The 18,160-nt window shown below is 39.3% G+C and overlaps 1 protein-coding gene across 1 annotated transcript; it reads right to left on the bottom strand.

Annotated features, from left to right (window-relative positions):
• Window positions 1-3,390: 3,390 nt before the first annotated feature.
• On the bottom strand, window positions 3,391-6,030 carry LOC115008934 (mucin-3B-like). Its single transcript, XM_029432845.1, has 10 exons — window positions 5,998-6,030; window positions 5,408-5,534; window positions 5,158-5,282; window positions 4,857-4,921; window positions 4,552-4,754; window positions 4,227-4,392; window positions 3,946-4,110; window positions 3,767-3,837; window positions 3,564-3,646; window positions 3,391-3,432 (listed from the first exon to the last, which is right to left on the bottom strand). The coding sequence occupies exons 1-10, from the start codon at window positions 6,028-6,030 to the stop codon at window positions 3,391-3,393; spliced, it is 1,080 nt and encodes a 359-aa protein (XP_029288705.1).
• Between the last annotated feature and the right edge of the window lie 12,130 nt (window positions 6,031-18,160).

Raw genomic sequence — 18,160 nt, 5'->3', positions numbered from 1 at the left:
TTATAAATACGGATATGTCAAATCAAGCAATCTGATTGTTTCTTAGCCGCGGTATAATGAGCGTATATCACGGTAGAATTGTAGTTACAAGTCGCGTCGGGGCCGAACCACACCCCTTAACTGTGATATAATGAGCATATACCAAGTCGTGAGCTATTGCTTAAATATATAACTACATAAAATAAATAATAATAATAATATATGTATATAGACACAATGTGGATAATAATATCTATTTTGTCATAAATGGTGTTGTGAAAATTTTCTTAACAAATGATCTAAAGTTACTTTTCATGGAATATTCCTTGTTATTTTTGCTTATATCTGTTATTTATACAAATATATAATTACATGACATTACAGCTGTTCATTAAGCTGACGCTTTTTTCCAAAGTGACTTACAATAAGTGAAAACATTCATGAGGATACAACTCCGAACAGCAAGAATCTTGCAAGTACATAAGCTTCAAATATATGTAATCACATAAACTCAGAACAATAGCTTTTAATAAGCCAAACAAATGTAAGTGCAACATACAAAGAACATTATTTTATTTTATTTTATTGTTTTTATAATAATATATACACTTTTGGTTATAGCAAAAATAATGCATATCTTCAATATGTCATATTTTCATGTGGCAAGACAAGTCGAGACAAGAATCTTTCTTTTTCTGTTTAATCTGATTCCCAATTCACTGCAGCAAGATTATCTGGAATGTGAAATCTGCTAAATAATACCATTGTATGCATTGACTTTTTATTTTGGTATAACTTTTCTTAGGTATAGGGGGGACATGTAAATATTTAACTTAGACTGAAATGCTGCTGGTTAAATTTGACTCAGGTCAGCATACAAAATATAGTTGAAGGTAAAGAAATTGGTCAAAGGTGTATATTCTGAGTCAGCCACTAGGGGGATACAAATAGCCATCAATGGCTCAAATGAAAAGACAATCAGTGGACTGTATTGCTGTTAAGGACCAGCAACAGGGAGTTGCCCTAGCTTTAGAGCAGTGGTTCTCATATATTTTTTGGGCCAGCGCCCCCCCCTATCCATTATCCAGGTCCCTTACCGCCCCACCCATCAAATAAAATGTACGCTTCCTTTTTGTCTCCCCTGAATTCTAATGTTGATTATTAGGCTGTTTGTATTAATTTAATTATTATTATTATTCTTAGTCTTTATAATTTATATTACATATTGATTATATTAATTTAGTATTTAAATTCTTATAATATTTTTCTTATTATTAGGCGGCTATATTATGTTATTATAAAAACTCAAATTCTCTGAGATTGCAGTTACATAATAAAATTTCAAAATAATAATAAATATTATATTATTGAACAAATGTTTTGTTGTTTTTACCTTCAATTGTCGTGATACACCATGTACCCAGGGAGCAAACAAAGACATCTTATTAAGGAGTGTTGCACTTTGCGCATTCACATTCTCTCCGTTTCGCGAACAAACGAGAGAGGAAAGGAGAGGAGAGAACTACAAAGTGCAAACAAGTCAAATATCCAACACATTAATTATAAATCGACCCAAACGTTCAGAAATTCAGGCGAAAATATCCACGTTTTTTAAACACACAGCCTGAATCAGCAGCGGTGATGCTGGTGTTAGCTCTGTTGATGTTAGCTCTGCTGATGTTAGCTCTGCTGGTGTTAGCTCTTCTACTACGAGAAGCCAGAGTGCAGCTCGTCTGCTGCTGGTCCAAGTCCCGACCAGAGTGTTAGTGTTTTAACATTAATTCAGATTAGTTTTATTCATGGTGTATCTTTGGAATAACATTAATGTTTTCGAACAGTAGTGGCGGCTGAGGGGGACGGTGCTTGTTTTTGTTTTTCAAGCAGCACTTTATCGCTCAGCAAAATAAAAGTCTAAAAACACACAATGTTTACTTTATTCAAACGCACTCAACTCGTCCTATCAGCTTGTGCAGTTTGGCATGTTTCGAGCTGTAATGCAGCTCGTGAGCCTTTTCCATGACCGCAAGCGCATCCACACAAACACTGGCCTTTTACTTCCACAAAGAAATAATCGTTCGTCCATTTCTCCTGGAACATTCCGCATCCACCTTTCTCTTTGTTACACTTGCCATGCTGCGTTCGCTCATGTCAATGACCGTCTCGTTTAATATAGAAGTTTTTGACATGACGTGACCACGTGATGACACGTTCCGCTCGTGTTGTGTTCAAGGACCCTGACCGTGGTCAGGGTCCTTGAACACAACACCAGGAAAATCAGTCAGTCGCAGGTTATAGTCTATATCTGACTAGATTTGGATACATTTTTTTGGAGTAGATTTTTTGCATGTGTTTATGAATTACCTCGCGGGCCGTACACACAAACGCCCCCCAAAGACATGTGAATGCCCCCCTTTTTATAATATTGCTTCCAGCGCCCCCCGACGTCCTCTGAACGCTGCTGGCCCCATACCTCTGCTTTAGAGGTACAGTGGCAAAGAAAAAAAAAATAAAGAAAATAAATTGATCTCCCCAAAGCCATTATCACAACTAGTAAGATTGGTAGGAACAATAATATTGTGCTGTTTCAGTATTCATAAAGCTGTGACACTGACAGTACACAGTCCCAATTCAGAACAGAGATGGTCCCTACTGAGGTTGATTAAATGATAACACATTCTCACATCTCTCTAATTAGTTTGATAGATCATTAAACTTGTATTAAACTCCCTCTATCTTTGTGTGTCTCTATTCACATATTGCAAATGCAAAACATCATTAAAAGCAGTGTGTGTCTGCCATCTAGTGACCGGATATTGTACTAAATTTGGGTGTTGTCAACAAGCAACCATTACTCTCTTAGGGGGAATAATGGACACAATTTACCCACAACATGATTTAATACAAATACAGAAACCCTAGATGCTGATGGTAATGGCATGTTTCATAACAGTGCTGAAACAACATCTGGGCAAGAGTTTCAGGAAGGGACAGAATTAAATGTTTTTTAAATGATAAATATTTGACCTTATATATCTCAATACTGCAGAGAAGCATTGCTCATTGACAATATATACAATGAAAACATCTTAGGGTAGCATGTATGTAGTTTTTAAATGAGGAAAACATTAAAAACACAAACAAATTAGTGCAAAAACCAATAGTTGTAGTCTGGTGTGAATTGAGTGGAGTCTGATTTGACATGTTCATTTTAATAAAGGTTACACGAGGCTACAGTGAATTACAATTCATATAAATAATGTCATAAATATCTTAATAACAAATTACGATTATAATATATCATGTGCAATATAAAGTTGGTAGCTCATACTGATCTGTAATTTTCTTTACTGCTAGCATGGAAAGCCATTGTAATTAAAACATTAGTCATTAGTTACAGTCTGTAGCCTTCATCTAGGGTTGATGTTCAAAAACCTCTGGACGTTTTGTTGTGACCTGGATAGAATACAAGAATGATCACACATTAATATCAACACTTAAACTATAATCTTACATGTATCTGTTCTTGTACTGCACAAGACTTCCATAGGTACTGTATGTAATACCAGAAGAGTAAACAAGAATACCTGCAATCGGTTGTCAACATTTTTTAGATGTGGCCTAAAACCCTCTGATGTATAAGTGCCTGCAAATCCCAAATTGTGATCTCCTTGCAAAAAAAAGAAGATAATATTGAAACTGCAAATGTTAGACTCCTTGCTGAGAATTTGATAGCTGAATTTTTTTACAACAAATAAATGATTACTAAAAAAAACAGACCAGGACACACCTGTATCAGAGAAGTCAAAGAAATCTTCCTCAAAGGCAGACAGACTTCTGTTATAGGAGTTGCTTCTTTTCCTAAAATAGATAGTTAGTTTCATTATTTTCACATAGCAATTTTTATAACTTTATGATGACAGCAACAAGAAACAGCATTTGTTGCCCATTTTGGGCATCATAACCCACCAAACAGCCGTATGTCTCTTTTTGACGATGACAGCAATGACAATGATAATCAAGAGTAGGAGTGCTACTGCCAATGATCCAAACAGCGCCCCATAGAAACCTGGACCCCAACGGGAGACTTCACATTGTGGGCCATAAAACTGCTCAAGGCTAGATTCAAAGCACCTGGATTGAAGGAACATAAGAGTGAATAACGTTATTAAATGTAACATTACAAGCAGAAATATGAGACATATTTGAGATAAAGATAAGGTTAAGAGAAAACTGATGTTTTTGCTTACCTACAGATTGGCCCTTTGTAAATGTCATTGAGACATTCTCCATGTTGGTCACAGTAATCAGGGTTTGTTTTGCAAGGTCCAGCACACTGCCATTGACCATTATTAATATCAGCAGTATAATTAGCAAACTGAGAACAGTTTACAAAAGGTTTCAGATCTGCAATATCTGATGAATAAAAAAGTGATGTAGTTATCATCGTGTGCACATACAATAATACAAATATAGACATGTTGACATACAGTATATTGAATAAAGAAACACTGACTGTGCAAAGCAGCAATGAGTCAAATATGCATGTTCAGAACTGACATTGAGTACACTTACTTATTATCTCAGGTGGCTGGAAGGTGAGTTCATTTAACTGCACATCTGAACCATTAAAGGCCTGAGAAATCTTATTGAGGTTACTTGTGTCATTCAAGATATCAGACAACACCTGATCAAGCTGAGTGTTGACAAACTGGATTTGAGTTTCATTGTTTGGATAGTTGTACTCCGCCACACTCTCTGCAACAACACTTCCTGGTCTACAATAGAAAAATGGAAAGATATTACCAAAAGAAAACAACTTGAACTTGATTAAAGAGTAATTTGAATAATATAATTAGTAAAGTTTAATAAAAACCTACGATAACTTGATGACTTGTACTTTTTTAAAAGTTTGTGGATCTGCTTGTTTGCATAAGTCTTCAAGCTACAACAAAGGACAAATGTTATAATAGCATGGTTATAACAATAAGCAAATAAATATCTTGGACAATAACTTACAAAAATGAATAGAGCAAAGCACAAATAACAAAAAAGATTGTTATATTGTAATAGTAATTGCAAATATTGCTGTGTAAGAAATTAGGTAATAAGTTAAAAGATATGATTAAATACTTAATACTATGAATAATTAAGTTGTGAAAAAAACAAAAAGTGATATACCTCCCGTTCTAATGTATTGATGAATTCTAATGATTGAGGTGAGCTTAGATCATTAAAAGCCAACTTAAAAGTGAGCTGGATTTCCAAAGAAAAATTTGCTTTTCGAGTTGGTATTGCTCCAGTATCTGCAAAAATGATGACACCAATAAATTGAAATGCAAAAAACATTATAGACATTTCAATACAATTTTATAACATTTTGTATTTTGAAATATTTTGAAAAACTGTAATTGGGTATGAAAAACCTCACCAACATTAGAAGCGGTGTCATTCTCTCCAAAAGAGCAGATATCTCCATACACAGAGTCTTGACAGTGGCAGTGACATCTTCCAAGTGTCACGTTGAATTTACAGGTACCCCCAACACACTGACAGTCCTCACAATGAGGAGTTGTAGAAAGTGTTGTCAAAGTGACAGTGGTATTTACAAAGGGAATAATAGTAGACGTTGGATGGCTAACTGTTGAAAATTTGTTTGTGCTAATTATTTCCACAGTTGATTCCATTTTTCCTGTTGGTGTTACTGTGGTAACAAGTGTAGATTGTTTTCTGTCGATGAGGACATCATTGTTGAAGATGTTTCATGGCTAGTCAATGGGAGATGAGTTGTGCTTGTACCAATTGTAGTAGTTTCAGTTTCGTGTTCAGGAGATGTTTTAGTGACATGAGTAGTTAGTCGATGGGATGTAGAGTGTGAACTTGGTGGGACCTCTGTAATTGTGGAAGAAATTATAGTTGTTTGGATTGATGAGTGTTGGTAGTACTTCTTTCTCCAGTTGAGGTGAGTATTGATGTTGACACTGTTGATTCCATTGTTCCTGTTGGTGTCATTGTCGTAACAGGAGTAGATTGTTGCTCTGTCGATGAGGACATCGTTGTTATAGATGTTTCCTGGCTAGTCAATGGGAGATGAGTTGTGCTTGTACCTATTGTAGTAGTTTCAGTTTCGTGTTCAGGAGATGTTTGAGTGACTTGAGTAGTTAGTCGATGGGATGTAGAGTGTGAATTTGGTGAAACTTCTGTATTTGTGGGGGAAACTACTGTTCTTGTGGATTGAACAGGGTTGGTAGTACTTCTTTCTACAGTTGAGGTGAGTATTGATGTTGACACTGTTGATTCCATTGTTCCTGTTGGTGTCATTGTCGTAACAGGAGTAGATTGTTGCTCTGTCGATGAGGACATCGTTGTTATAGATGTTTCCTGGCTAGTCAATGGGAGATGAGTTGTGCTTAGTCCCTATTGTAGTAGTTTTAGTTTCGTGTTCAGGAGATGTTTGAGTGACTTGAGTAGTTAGTCGATGGGATGTAGAGTGTGAATTTGGTGAAACTTCTGTATTTGTGGGGGAAACTACTGTTCTTGTGGATTGAACAGGGTTGGTAGTACTTCTTTCTACAGTTGAGGTGAGTATTGATGTTGACACTGTTGATTCATTGTTCCTGTTGGTGTCATTGTCGTAACAGGAGTAGATTGTTGCTCTGTCGATGAGGACATCGTTGTTATAGATGTTTCCTGGCTAGTCAATGGGAGATGAGTTGTGCTTGTACCTATTGTAGTAGTTTCAGTTTCGTGTTCAGGAGATGTTTGAGTGACTTGAGTAGTTAGTCGATGGGATGTAGAGTGTGAACTTGGTGAAACTTCTGTATTTGTGGGGGAAACTACTGTTCTTGTGGATTGAACAGGGTTGGTAGTACTTCTTTCTACAGTTGAGGTGAGTATTGATGTTGACACTGTTGATTCCATTGTTCCTGTTGGTGTCATTGTCGTAACAGGAGTAGATTGTTGCTCTGTCGATGAGGACATTGTTGTTATAGATGTTTCCTGGCTAGTCAATGGGAGATGAGTTGTGTTAGTCCCTATTGTAGTAGTTTCAGTTTCGTGTTCAGGAGATGTTTGAGTGACTTGAGTAGTTAGTCGATGGGATGTAGAGTGTGAATTTGGTGAAACTTCTGTATTTGTGGGGGAAACTACTGTTCTTGTGGATTGAACAGGGTTGGTAGTACTTCTTTCTACAGTTGAGGTGAGTATTGATGTTGACACTGTTGATTCCATTGTTCCTGTTGGTGTCATTGTCGTAACAGGAGTAGATTGTTGCTCTGTCGATGAGGACATTGTTGTTATAGATGTTTCCTGGCTAGTCAATGGGAGATGAGTTGTGTTAGTCCCTATTGTAGTAGTTTTAGTTTCGTGTTCAGGAGATGTTTGAGTGACTTGAGTAGTTAGTCGATGGGATGTAGAGTGTGAATTTGGTGAAACTTCTGTATTTGTGGGGGAAACTACTGTTCTTGTGGATTGAACAGGGTTGGTAGTACTTCTTTCTACAGTTGAGGTGAGTATTGATGTTGACACTGTTGATTCCACTTGTTCCTGTTGGTGTCATTGTCGTAACAGGAGTAGATTGTTGCTCTGTCGATGAGGACATTGTTGTTATAGATGTTTCCTGGCTAGTCAATGGGAGATGAGTTGTGCTTAGTCCCTATTGTAGTAGTTTAGTTTCGTGTTCAGGAGATGTTTGAGTGACTTGAGTAGTTAGTCGATGGGATGTAGAGTGTGAATTTGGTGAAACTTCTGTATTTGTGGGGGAAACTACTGTTCTTGTGGATTGAACAGGGTTGGTAGTACTTCTTTCTACAGTTGAGGTGAGTATTGATGTTGACACTGTTGATTCCATTGTTCCTGTTGGTGTCATTGTCGTAACAGGAGTAGATTGTTGCTCTGTCGATGAGGACATCGTTGTTATAGATGTTTCCTGGCTAGTCAATGGGAGATGAGTTGTGCTTAGTCCCTATTGTAGTAGTTTCAGTTTCGTGTTCAGGAGATGTTTGAGTGACTTGAGTAGTTAGTCGATGGGATGTAGAGTGTGAATTTGGTGAAACTTCTGTATTTGTGGGGGAAACTACTGTTCTTGTGGATTGAACAGGGTTGGTAGTACTTCTTTCTACAGTTGAGGTGAGTATTGATGTTGACACTGTTGATTCCATTGTTCCTGTTGGTGTCATTGTCGTAACAGGAGTAGATTGTTGCTCTGTCGATGAGGACATCGTTGTTATAGATGTTTCCTGGCTAGTCAATGGGAGATGAGTTGTGTTAGTCCCTATTGTAGTAGTTTCAGTTTCGTGTTCAGGAGATGTTTGAGTGACTTGAGTAGTTAGTCGATGGGATGTAGAGTGTGAATTTGGTGAAACTTCTGTATTTGTGGGGGAAACTACTGTTCTTGTGGATTGAACAGGGTTGGCAGTACTTGTTTCTACAGTTGAGGTGAGTATTGATGTTGACACTGTTGATTCCACTTGTTCCTGTTGGTGTCATTGTCGTAACAGGAGTAGATTGTTGCTCTGTCGATGAGGACATTGTTGTTATAGATGTTTCCTGGCTAGTCAATGGGAGATGAGTTGTGCTTGTACCTATTGTAGTAGTTTCAGTTTCGTGTTCAGGAGATGTTTGAGTGACTTGAGTAGTTAGTCGATGGGATGTAGAGTGTGAATTTGGTGAAACTTCTGTATTTGTGGGGGAAACTACTGTTCTTGTGGATTGAACAGGGTTGGTAGTACTTCTTTCTCCAGTTGAGGTGAGTATTGATGTTGACACTGTTGATTCCACTTTTCTTGTTGGTGTCATTGTCGTAACAGGTGTAGATTGTTGCTCTGTCGATGAGGACATTGTTGTTATAGATGTTTCCTGGCTAGTCAATGGGAGATGAGTTGTGCTTGTACCTATTGTAGTAGTTTCAGTTTCGTGTTCAGGAGATGTTTTAGTGACATGAGTAGTTAGTCGATGGGATGTAGAGTGTGAACTTGGTGAAACCTCTGTATTTGTGGGGGAAACTACTGTTCTTGTGGATTGAACAGGGTTGGCAGTACTTGTGTCTACAGTTGAGGTGAGTATTGATGTTGACACTGTTGATTCCATTGTTCCTGTTGGTGTCATTGTCGTAACAGGAGTAGATTGTTGCTCTGTCGATGAGGACATCGTTGTTATAGATGTTTCCTGGCTAGTCAATTGGAGATGAGTTGTGTTAGTCCCTATTGTAGTAGTTTGAGTTTCGTGTTCAGGAGATGTTTGAGTGACTTGAGTAGTTAGTCGATGGGATGTAGAGTGTGAATTTGGTGAAACTTCTGTATTTGTGGGGGAAACTACTGTTCTTGTGGATTGAACAGGGTTGGTAGTACTTCTTTCTCCAGTTGAGGTGAGTATTGATGTTGACACTGTTGATTCCACTTTTCTTGTTGGTGTCATTGTCGTAACAGGTGTAGATTGTTGCTCTGTCGATGAGGACATTGTTGTTATTGATGTTTCCTGGCTAGTCAATGGGAGATGAGTTGTGCTTGTACCTATTGTAGTAGTTTCAGTTTCGTGTTCAGGAGATGTTTTAGTGACATGAGTAGTTAGTCGATGGGATGTAGAGTGTGAACTTGGTGAAACCTCTGTATTTGTGGGGGAAACTACTGTTCTTGTGGATTGAACAGGGTTGGTAGTACTTGTGTCTACAGTTGAGGTGAGTATTGATGTTGACACTGTTGATTCCATTGTTCCTGTTGGTGTCATTGTCGTAACAGGAGTAGATTGTTGCTCTGTCGATGAGGACATCGTTGTTATAGATGTTTCCTGGCTAGTCAATTGGAGATGAGTTGTGTTAGTCCCTATTGTAGTAGTTTGAGTTTCGTGTTCAGGAGATGTTTGAGTGACTTGAGTAGTTAGTCGATGGGATGTAGAGTGTGAATTTGGTGAAACTTCTGTATTTGTGGGGGAAACTACTGTTCTTGTGGATTGAACAGGGTTGGTAGTACTTCTTTCTACAGTTGAGGTGAGTATTGATGTTGACACTGTTGATTCCACTTGTTCCTGTTGGTGTCATTGTCGTAACAGGAGTAGATTGTTGCTCTGTCGATGAGGACATTCGTTGTTATAGATGTTTCCTGGCTAGTCAATGGGAGATGAGTTGTGCTTGTACCTATTGTAGTAGTTTCAGTTTCGTGTTCAGGAGATGTTTTAGTGACATGAGTAGTTAGTCGATGGGATGTAGAGTGTGAACTTGGTGAAACTTCTGTATTTGTGGGGGAAACTACTGTTCTTGTGGATTGAACAGGGTTGGTAGTACTTGTGTCTACAGTTGAGGTGAGTATTGATGTTGACACTGTTGATTCCATTGTTCCTGTTGGTGTCATTGTCGTAACAGGAGTAGATTGTTGCTCTGTCGATGAGGACATTGTTGTTATAGATGTTTCCTGGCTAGTCAATGGGAGATGAGTTGTGCTTGTACCTATTGTAGTAGTTTGAGTTTCGTGTTCAGGAGATGTTTGAGTGACTTGAGTAGTTAGTCGATGGGATGTAGAGTGTGAATTTGGTGAAACTTCTGTATTTGTGGGGGAAACTACTGTTCTTGTGGATTGAACAGGGTTGGTAGTACTTCTTTCTACAGTTGAGGTGAGTATTGATGTTGACACTGTTGATTCCATTGTTCCTGTTGGTGTCATTGTCGTAACAGGAGTAGATTGTTGCTCTGTCGATGAGGACATTGTTGTTATAGATGTTTCCTGGCTAGTCAATGGGAGATGAGTTGTGCTTGTACCTATTGTAGTAGTTTAGTTTCGTGTTCAGGAGATGTTTGAGTGACTTGAGTAGTTAGTCGATGGGATGTAGAGTGTGAATTTGGTGAAACTTCTGTATTTGTGGGGGAAACTACTGTTCTTGTGGATTGAACAGGGTTGGTAGTACTTCTTTCTACAGTTGAGGTGAGTATTGATGTTGACACTGTTGATTCCATTGTTCCTGTTGGTGTCATTGTCGTAACAGGAGTAGATTGTTGCTCTGTCGATGAGGACATTGTTGTTATAGATGTTTCCTGGCTAGTCAATGGGAGATGAGTTGTGCTTAGTCCCTATTGTAGTAGTTTAGTTTCGTGTTCAGGAGATGTTTGAGTGACTTGAGTAGTTAGTCGATGGGATGTAGAGTGTGAATTTGGTGAAACTTCTGTATTTGTGGGGGAAACTACTGTTCTTGTGGATTGAACAGGGTTGGTAGTACTTCTTTCTACAGTTGAGGTGAGTATTGATGTTGACACTGTTGATTCCATTGTTCCTGTTGGTGTCATTGTCGTAACAGGAGTAGATTGTTGCTCTGTCGATGAGGACATCGTTGTTATAGATGTTTCCTGGCTAGTCAATGGGAGATGAGTTGTGCTTAGTCCCTATTGTAGTAGTTTCAGTTTCGTGTTCAGGAGATGTTTGAGTGACTTGAGTAGTTAGTCGATGGGATGTAGAGTGTGAATTTGGTGAAACTTCTGTATTTGTGGGGGAAACTACTGTTCTTGTGGATTGAACAGGGTTGGCAGTACTTCTTTCTACAGTTGAGGTGAGTATTGATGTTGACACTGTTGATTCCATTGTTCCTGTTGGTGTCATTGTCGTAACAGGAGTAGATTGTTGCTCTGTCGATGAGGACATCGTTGTTATAGATGTTTCCTGGCTAGTCAATGGGAGATGAGTTGTGCTTAGTACCTATTGTAGTAGTTTTAGTTTCGTGTTCAGGAGATGTTTGAGTGACTTGAGTAGTTAGTCGATGGGATGTAGAGTGTGAATTTGGTGAAACTTCTGTATTTGTGGGGGAAACTACTGTTCTTGTGGATTGAACAGGGTTGGTAGTACTTCTTTCTACAGTTGAGGTGAGTATTGATGTTGACACTGTTGATTCCATTGTTCCTGTTGGTGTCATTGTCGTAACAGGAGTAGATTGTTGCTCTGTCGATGAGGACATCGTTGTTATAGATGTTTCCTGGCTAGTCAATGGGAGATGAGTTGTGCTTGTACCTATTGTAGTAGTTTCAGTTTCGTGTTCAGGAGATGTTTGAGTGACATTGAGTAGTTAGTCGATGGGATGTAGAGTGTGAACTTGGTGAAACCTTCTGTATTTGTGGGGGAAACTACTGTTCTTGTGGATTGAACAGGGTTGGTAGTACTTGTGTCTACAGTTGAGGTGAGTATTGATGTTGACACTGTTGATTCCATTGTTCCTGTTGGTGTCATTGTCGTAACAGGAGTAGATTGTTGCTCTGTCGATGAGGACATCGTTGTTATAGATGTTTCCTGGCTAGTCAATTGGAGATGAGTTGTGTTAGTCCCTATTGTAGTAGTTTGAGTTTCGTGTTCAGGAGATGTTTGAGTGACTTGAGTAGTTAGTCGATGGGATGTAGAGTGTGAATTTGGTGAAACTTCTGTATTTGTGGGGGAAACTACTGTTCTTGTGGATTGAACAGGGTTGGTAGTACTTCTTTCTACAGTTGAGGTGAGTATTGATGTTGACACTGTTGATTCCACTTGTTCCTGTTGGTGTCATTGTCGTAACAGGAGTAGATTGTTGCTCTGTCGATGAGGACATTGTTGTTATAGATGTTTCCTGGCTAGTCAATGGGAGATGAGTTGTGCTTAGTACCTATTGTAGTAGTTTCAGTTTCGTGTTCAGGAGATGTTTGAGTGACATGAGTAGTTAGTCGATGGGATGTAGAGTGTGAACTTGGTGAAACTTCTGTATTTGTGGGGGAAACTACTGTTCTTGTGGATTGAACAGGGTTGGTAGTACTTGTGTCTACAGTTGAGGTGAGTATTGATGTTGACACTGTTGATTCCATTGTTCCTGTTGGTGTCATTGTCGTAACAGGAGTAGATTGTTGCTCTGTCGATGAGGACATCGTTGTTATAGATGTTTCCTGGCTAGTCAATTGGAGATGAGTTGTGTTAGTCCCTATTGTAGTAGTTTTAGTTTCGTGTTCAGGAGATGTTTGAGTGACTTGAGTAGTTAGTCGATGGGATGTAGAGTGTGAATTTGGTGAAACTTCTGTATTTGTGGGGGAAACTACTGTTCTTGTGGATTGAACAGGGTTGGCAGTACTTGTGTCTACAGTTGAGGTGAGTATTGATGTTGACACTGTTGATTTCATTGTTCCTGTTGGTGTCATTGTCGTAACAGGAGTAGATTGTTGCTCTGTCGATGAGGACATTCGTTGTTATAGATGTTTCCTGGCTAGTCAATGGGAGATGAGTTGTGCTTGTACCTATTGTAGTAGTTTCAGTTTCGTGTTCAGGAGATGTTTGAGTGACTTGAGTAGTTAGTCGATGGGATGTAGAGTGTGAATTTGGTGAAACTTCTGTATTTGTGGGGGAAACTACTGTTCTTGTGGATTGAACAGGGTTGGTAGTACTTCTTTCTACAGTTGAGGTGAGTATTGATGTTGACACTGTTGATTCCATTGTTCCTGTTGGTGTCATTGTCGTAACAGGAGTAGATTGTTGCTCTGTCGATGAGGACATCGTTGTTATAGATGTTTCCTGGCTAGTCAATGGGAGATGAGTTGTGCTTGTACCTATTGTAGTAGTTTAGTTTCGTGTTCAGGAGATGTTTGAGTGACTTGAGTAGTTAGTCGATGGGATGTAGAGTGTGAATTTGGTGAAACTTCTGTATTTGTGGGGGAAACTACTGTTCTTGTGGATTGAACAGGGTTGGCTAGTACTTGTGTCTACAGTTGAGGTGAGTATTGATGTTGACACTGTTGATTTCATTGTTCCTGTTGGTGTCATTGTCGTAACAGGAGTAGATTGTTGCTCTGTCGATGAGGACATCGTTGTTATAGATGTTTCCTGGCTAGTCAATGGGAGATGAGTTGTGCTTGTACCTATTGTAGTAGTTTGAGTTTCGTGTTCAGGAGATGTTTGAGTGACTTGAGTAGTTAGTCGATGGGATGTAGAGTGTGAATTTGGTGAAACTTCTGTATTTGTGGGGGAAACTACTGTTCTTGTGGATTGAACAGGGTTGGTAGTACTTCTTTCTCCAGTTGAGGTGAGTATTGATGTTGACACTGTTGATTCCACTTTTCTTGTTGGTGTCATTGTCGTAACAGGTGTAGATTGTTGCTCTGTCGATGAGGACATTGTTGTTATTGATGTTTCCTGGCTAGTCAATGGGAGATGAGTTGTGCTTGTACCTATTGTAGTAGTTTCAGTTTCGTGTTCAGGAGATGTTTTAGTGACATGAGTAGTTAGTCGATGGGATGTAGAGTGTGAACTTGGTGAAACCTCTGTATTTGTGGGGGAAACTACTGTTCTTGTGGATTGAACAGGGTTGGCAGTACTTGTGTCTACAGTTGAGGTGAGTATTGATGTTGACACTGTTGATTCCATTGTTCCTGTTGGTGTCATTGTCGTAACAGGAGTAGATTGTTGCTCTGTCGATGAGGACATCGTTGTTATAGATGTTTCCTGGCTAGTCAATTGGAGATGAGTTGTGTTAGTCCCTATTGTAGTAGTTTGAGTTTCGTGTTCAGGAGATGTTTGAGTGACTTGAGTAGTTAGTCGATGGGATGTAGAGTGTGAATTTGGTGAAACTTCTGTATTTGTGGGGGAAACTACTGTTCTTGTGGATTGAACAGGGTTGGTAGTACTTCTTTCTCCAGTTGAGGTGAGTATTGATGTTGACACTGTTGATTCCACTTTTCTTGTTGGTGTCATTGTCGTAACAGGTGTAGATTGTTGCTCTGTCGATGAGGACATTGTTGTTATTGATGTTTCCTGGCTAGTCAATGGGAGATGAGTTGTGCTTGTACCTATTGTAGTAGTTTCAGTTTCGTGTTCAGGAGATGTTTTAGTGACATGAGTAGTTAGTCGATGGGATGTAGAGTGTGAACTTGGTGAAACCTCTGTATTTGTGGGGGAAACTACTGTTCTTGTGGATTGAACAGGGTTGGCAGTACTTGTGTCTACAGTTGAGGTGAGTATTGATGTTGACACTGTTGATTTCATTGTTCCTGTTGGTGTCATTGTCGTAACAGGAGTAGATTGTTGCTCTGTCGATGAGGACATCGTTATTATAGATGTTTCCTGGCTAGTCAATGGGAGATGAGTTGTGCTTGTACCAATTGTAGTAGTTTGAGTTTCGTGTTCAGGAGATGTTTGAGTGACTTGAGTAGTTAGTCGATGGGATGTAGAGTGTGAATTTGGTGAAACTTCTGTATTTGTGGGGGAAACTACTGTTCTTGTGGATTGAACAGGGTTGGTAGTACTTCTTTCTCCAGTTGAGGTGAGTATTGATGTTGACACTGTTGATTCCACTTTTCTTGTTGGTGTCATTGTCGTAACAGGTGTAGATTGTTGCTCTGTCGATGAGGACATTGTTGTTATTGATGTTTCCTGGCTAGTCAATGGGAGATGAGTTGTGCTTGTACCTATTGTAGTAGTTTCAGTTTCGTGTTCAGGAGATGTTTTAGTGACATGAGTAGTTAGTCGATGGGATGTAGAGTGTGAACTTGGTGAAACCTCTGTATTTGTGGGAGGAAACTACTGTTCTTGTGGATTGAACAGGGTTGGCAGTACTTGTGTCTACAGTTGAGGTGAGTATTGATGTTGACACTGTTGATTTCATTGTTCCTGTTGGTGTCATTGTCGTAACAGGAGTAGATTGTTGCTCTGTCGATGAGGACATTGTTGTTATAGATGTTTCCTGGCTAGTCAATGGGAGATGAGTTGTGCTTGTACCAATTGTAGTAGTTTGAGTTTCGTGTTCAGGAGATGTTTGAGTGACTTGAGTAGTTAGTCGATGGGATGTAGAGTGTGAATTTGGTGAAACTTCTGTATTTGTGGGGGAAACTTCTGTTCTTGTGGATTGAACAGGGTTGGCAGTACTTGTGTCTAAAGTTGAGGTGAGTATTGATGTTGACACTGTTGATTTCATTGTTCCTGTTGGTGTCATTGTCGTAACAGGAGTAGATTGTTGCTCTGTCGATGAGGACATCGTTATTATAGATGTTTCCTGGCTAGTCAATGGGAGATGAGTTGTGCTTGTACCAATTGTAGTAGTTTGAGTTTCGTGTTCAGGAGATGTTTGAGTGACTTGAGTAGTTAGTCGATGGGATGTAGAGTGTGAATTTGGTGAAACTTCTGTATTTGTGGGGGAAACTACTGTTCTTGTGGATTGAACAGGGTTGGTAGTACTTCTTTCTCCAGTTGAGGTGAGTATTGATGTTGACACTGTTGATTCCACTTTTCTTGTTGGTGTCATTGTCGTAACAGGTGTAGATTGTTGCTCTGTCGATGAGGACATTGTTGTTATTGATGTTTCCTGGCTAGTCAATGGGAGATGAGTTGTGCTTGTACCTATTGTAGTAGTTTCAGTTTCGTGTTCAGGAGATGTTTTAGTGACATGAGTAGTTAGTCGATGGGATGTAGAGTGTGAACTTGGTGAAACCTCTGTATTTGTGGAGGAAACTACTGTTCTTGTGGATTGAACAGGGTTGGCAGTACTTGTGTCTACAGTTGAGGTGAGTATTGATGTTGACACTGTTGATTTCATTGTTCCTGTTGGTGTCATTGTCGTAACAGGAGTAGATTGTTGCTCTGTCGATGAGGACATTGTTGTTATAGATGTTTCCTGGCTAGTCAATGGGAGATGAGTTGTGCTTGTACCAATTGTAGTAGTTTGAGTTTCGTGTTCAGGAGATGTTTGAGTGACTTGAGTAGTTAGTCGATGGGATGTAGAGTGTGAATTTGGTGAAACTTCTGTATTTGTGGGGGAAACTACTGTTCTTGTGGATTGAACAGGGTTGGTAGTACTTCTTTCTCCAGTTGAGGTGAGTATTGATGTTGACACTGTTGATTCCATTGTTCCTGTTGGTGTCATTGTCGTAACAGGTGTAGATTGTTGCTCTGTCGATGAGGACATCGTTGTTATAGATGTTTCCTGGCTAGTCAATGGGAGATGAGTTGTGCTTGTACCTATTGTAGTAGTTTCAGTTTCGTGTTCAGGAGATGTTTTAGTGACATGAGTAGTTAGTCGATGGGATGTAGAGTGTGAACTTGGTGAAACCTCTGTATTTGTGGAGGAAACTACTGTTCTTGTGGATTGAACAGGGTTGGCAGTACTTGTGTCTACAGTTGAGGTGAGTATTGATGTTGACACTGTTGATTTCATTGTTCCTGTTGGTGTCATTGTCGTAACAGGAGTAGATTGTTGCTCTGTCGATGAGGACATTGTTGTTATAGATGTTTCCTGGCTAGTCAATGGGAGATGAGTTGTGCTTGTACCAATTGTAGTAGTTTGAGTTTCGTGTTCAGGAGATGTTTGAGTGACTTGAGTAGTTAGTCGATGGGATGTAGAGTGTGAATTTGGTGAAACTTCTGTATTTGTGGGGGAAACTACTGTTCTTGTGGATTGAACAGGGTTGGTAGTACTTCTTTCTACAGTTGAGGTGAGTATTGATGTTGACACTGTTGATTCCACTTTTCTTGTTGGTGTCATTGTCGTAACAGGTGTAGATTGTTGCTCTGTCGATGAGGACATTGTTGTTATTGATGTTTCCTGGCTAGTCAATGGGAGATGAGTTGTGCTTGTACCTATTGTAGTAGTTTCAGTTTCGTGTTCAGGAGATGTTTGAGTGACTTGAGTAGTTAGTCGATGGGATGTAGAGTGGGAATTTGGTGAAACTTCTGTATTTGTGGGGGAAACTACTGTTCTTGTGGATTGAATAGGGTTGGTAGTACTTCTTTCTCCAGTTGAGGTGAGTATTGATGTTGACACTGTTGATTCCATTGTTCCTGTTGGTGTCATTGTCGTAACAGGAGTAGATTGTTGCTCTGTCGATGAGGACATCGTTGTTATAGATGTTTCCTGGCTAGTCAATGGGAGATGAGTTGTGCTTGTACCTATTGTAGTAGTTTCAGTTTCGTGTTCAGGAGATGTTTTAGTGACATGAGTGGTCAGTCGATGGGATGTAGATTGTGAACTTGGTGGGACCTCTGTATCTGTGGTGGTAATGGTTGTTGTTTTGGATTGATGAGTGTTGGTAGTAATTGTTTTTCCATTTGAGGTGAGTATTGAGGTTGACACTGTTGATTTCCATTCTTCCTGTTGGTGTCATTGTCGTAACAGGTGTAGATTGTTGCTCTGTCGATGAGGACATTGTTGTTATAGATGTTTTTTGGCTAGTCAATGGGAGATGAGTTGTGCTTGTACCTATTGTAGTAGT

This window comes from Cottoperca gobio, chromosome 5 (assembly GCF_900634415.1).
Source record: "Cottoperca gobio chromosome 5, fCotGob3.1, whole genome shotgun sequence".
NCBI lineage: Eukaryota > Metazoa > Chordata > Actinopteri > Perciformes > Bovichtidae > Cottoperca > Cottoperca gobio.
The sequence above is the reverse complement of the archived record's forward strand: the minus strand, read 5'-3'. Positions and strand labels throughout refer to the sequence as shown.

Bases quoted from the DNA above. Each gene is read 5' to 3' on its own strand.
- LOC115008934 (XM_029432845.1), bottom strand. From the start codon at position 6,030: ATGTCCTCATCGACAGAGCAACAATCTACTCCT. The intron at 4,922-5,157 runs GTATATCACTTT...CCTTTGTTGTAG, and splicing joins TCAATACATTAGAACGGGAG to CTTGAAGACTTATGCAAACA. The intron at 4,393-4,551 runs GTAAGTGTACTC...TTTATTCATCAG, and splicing joins CCAGCCACCTGAGATAATAA to ATATTGCAGATCTGAAACCT.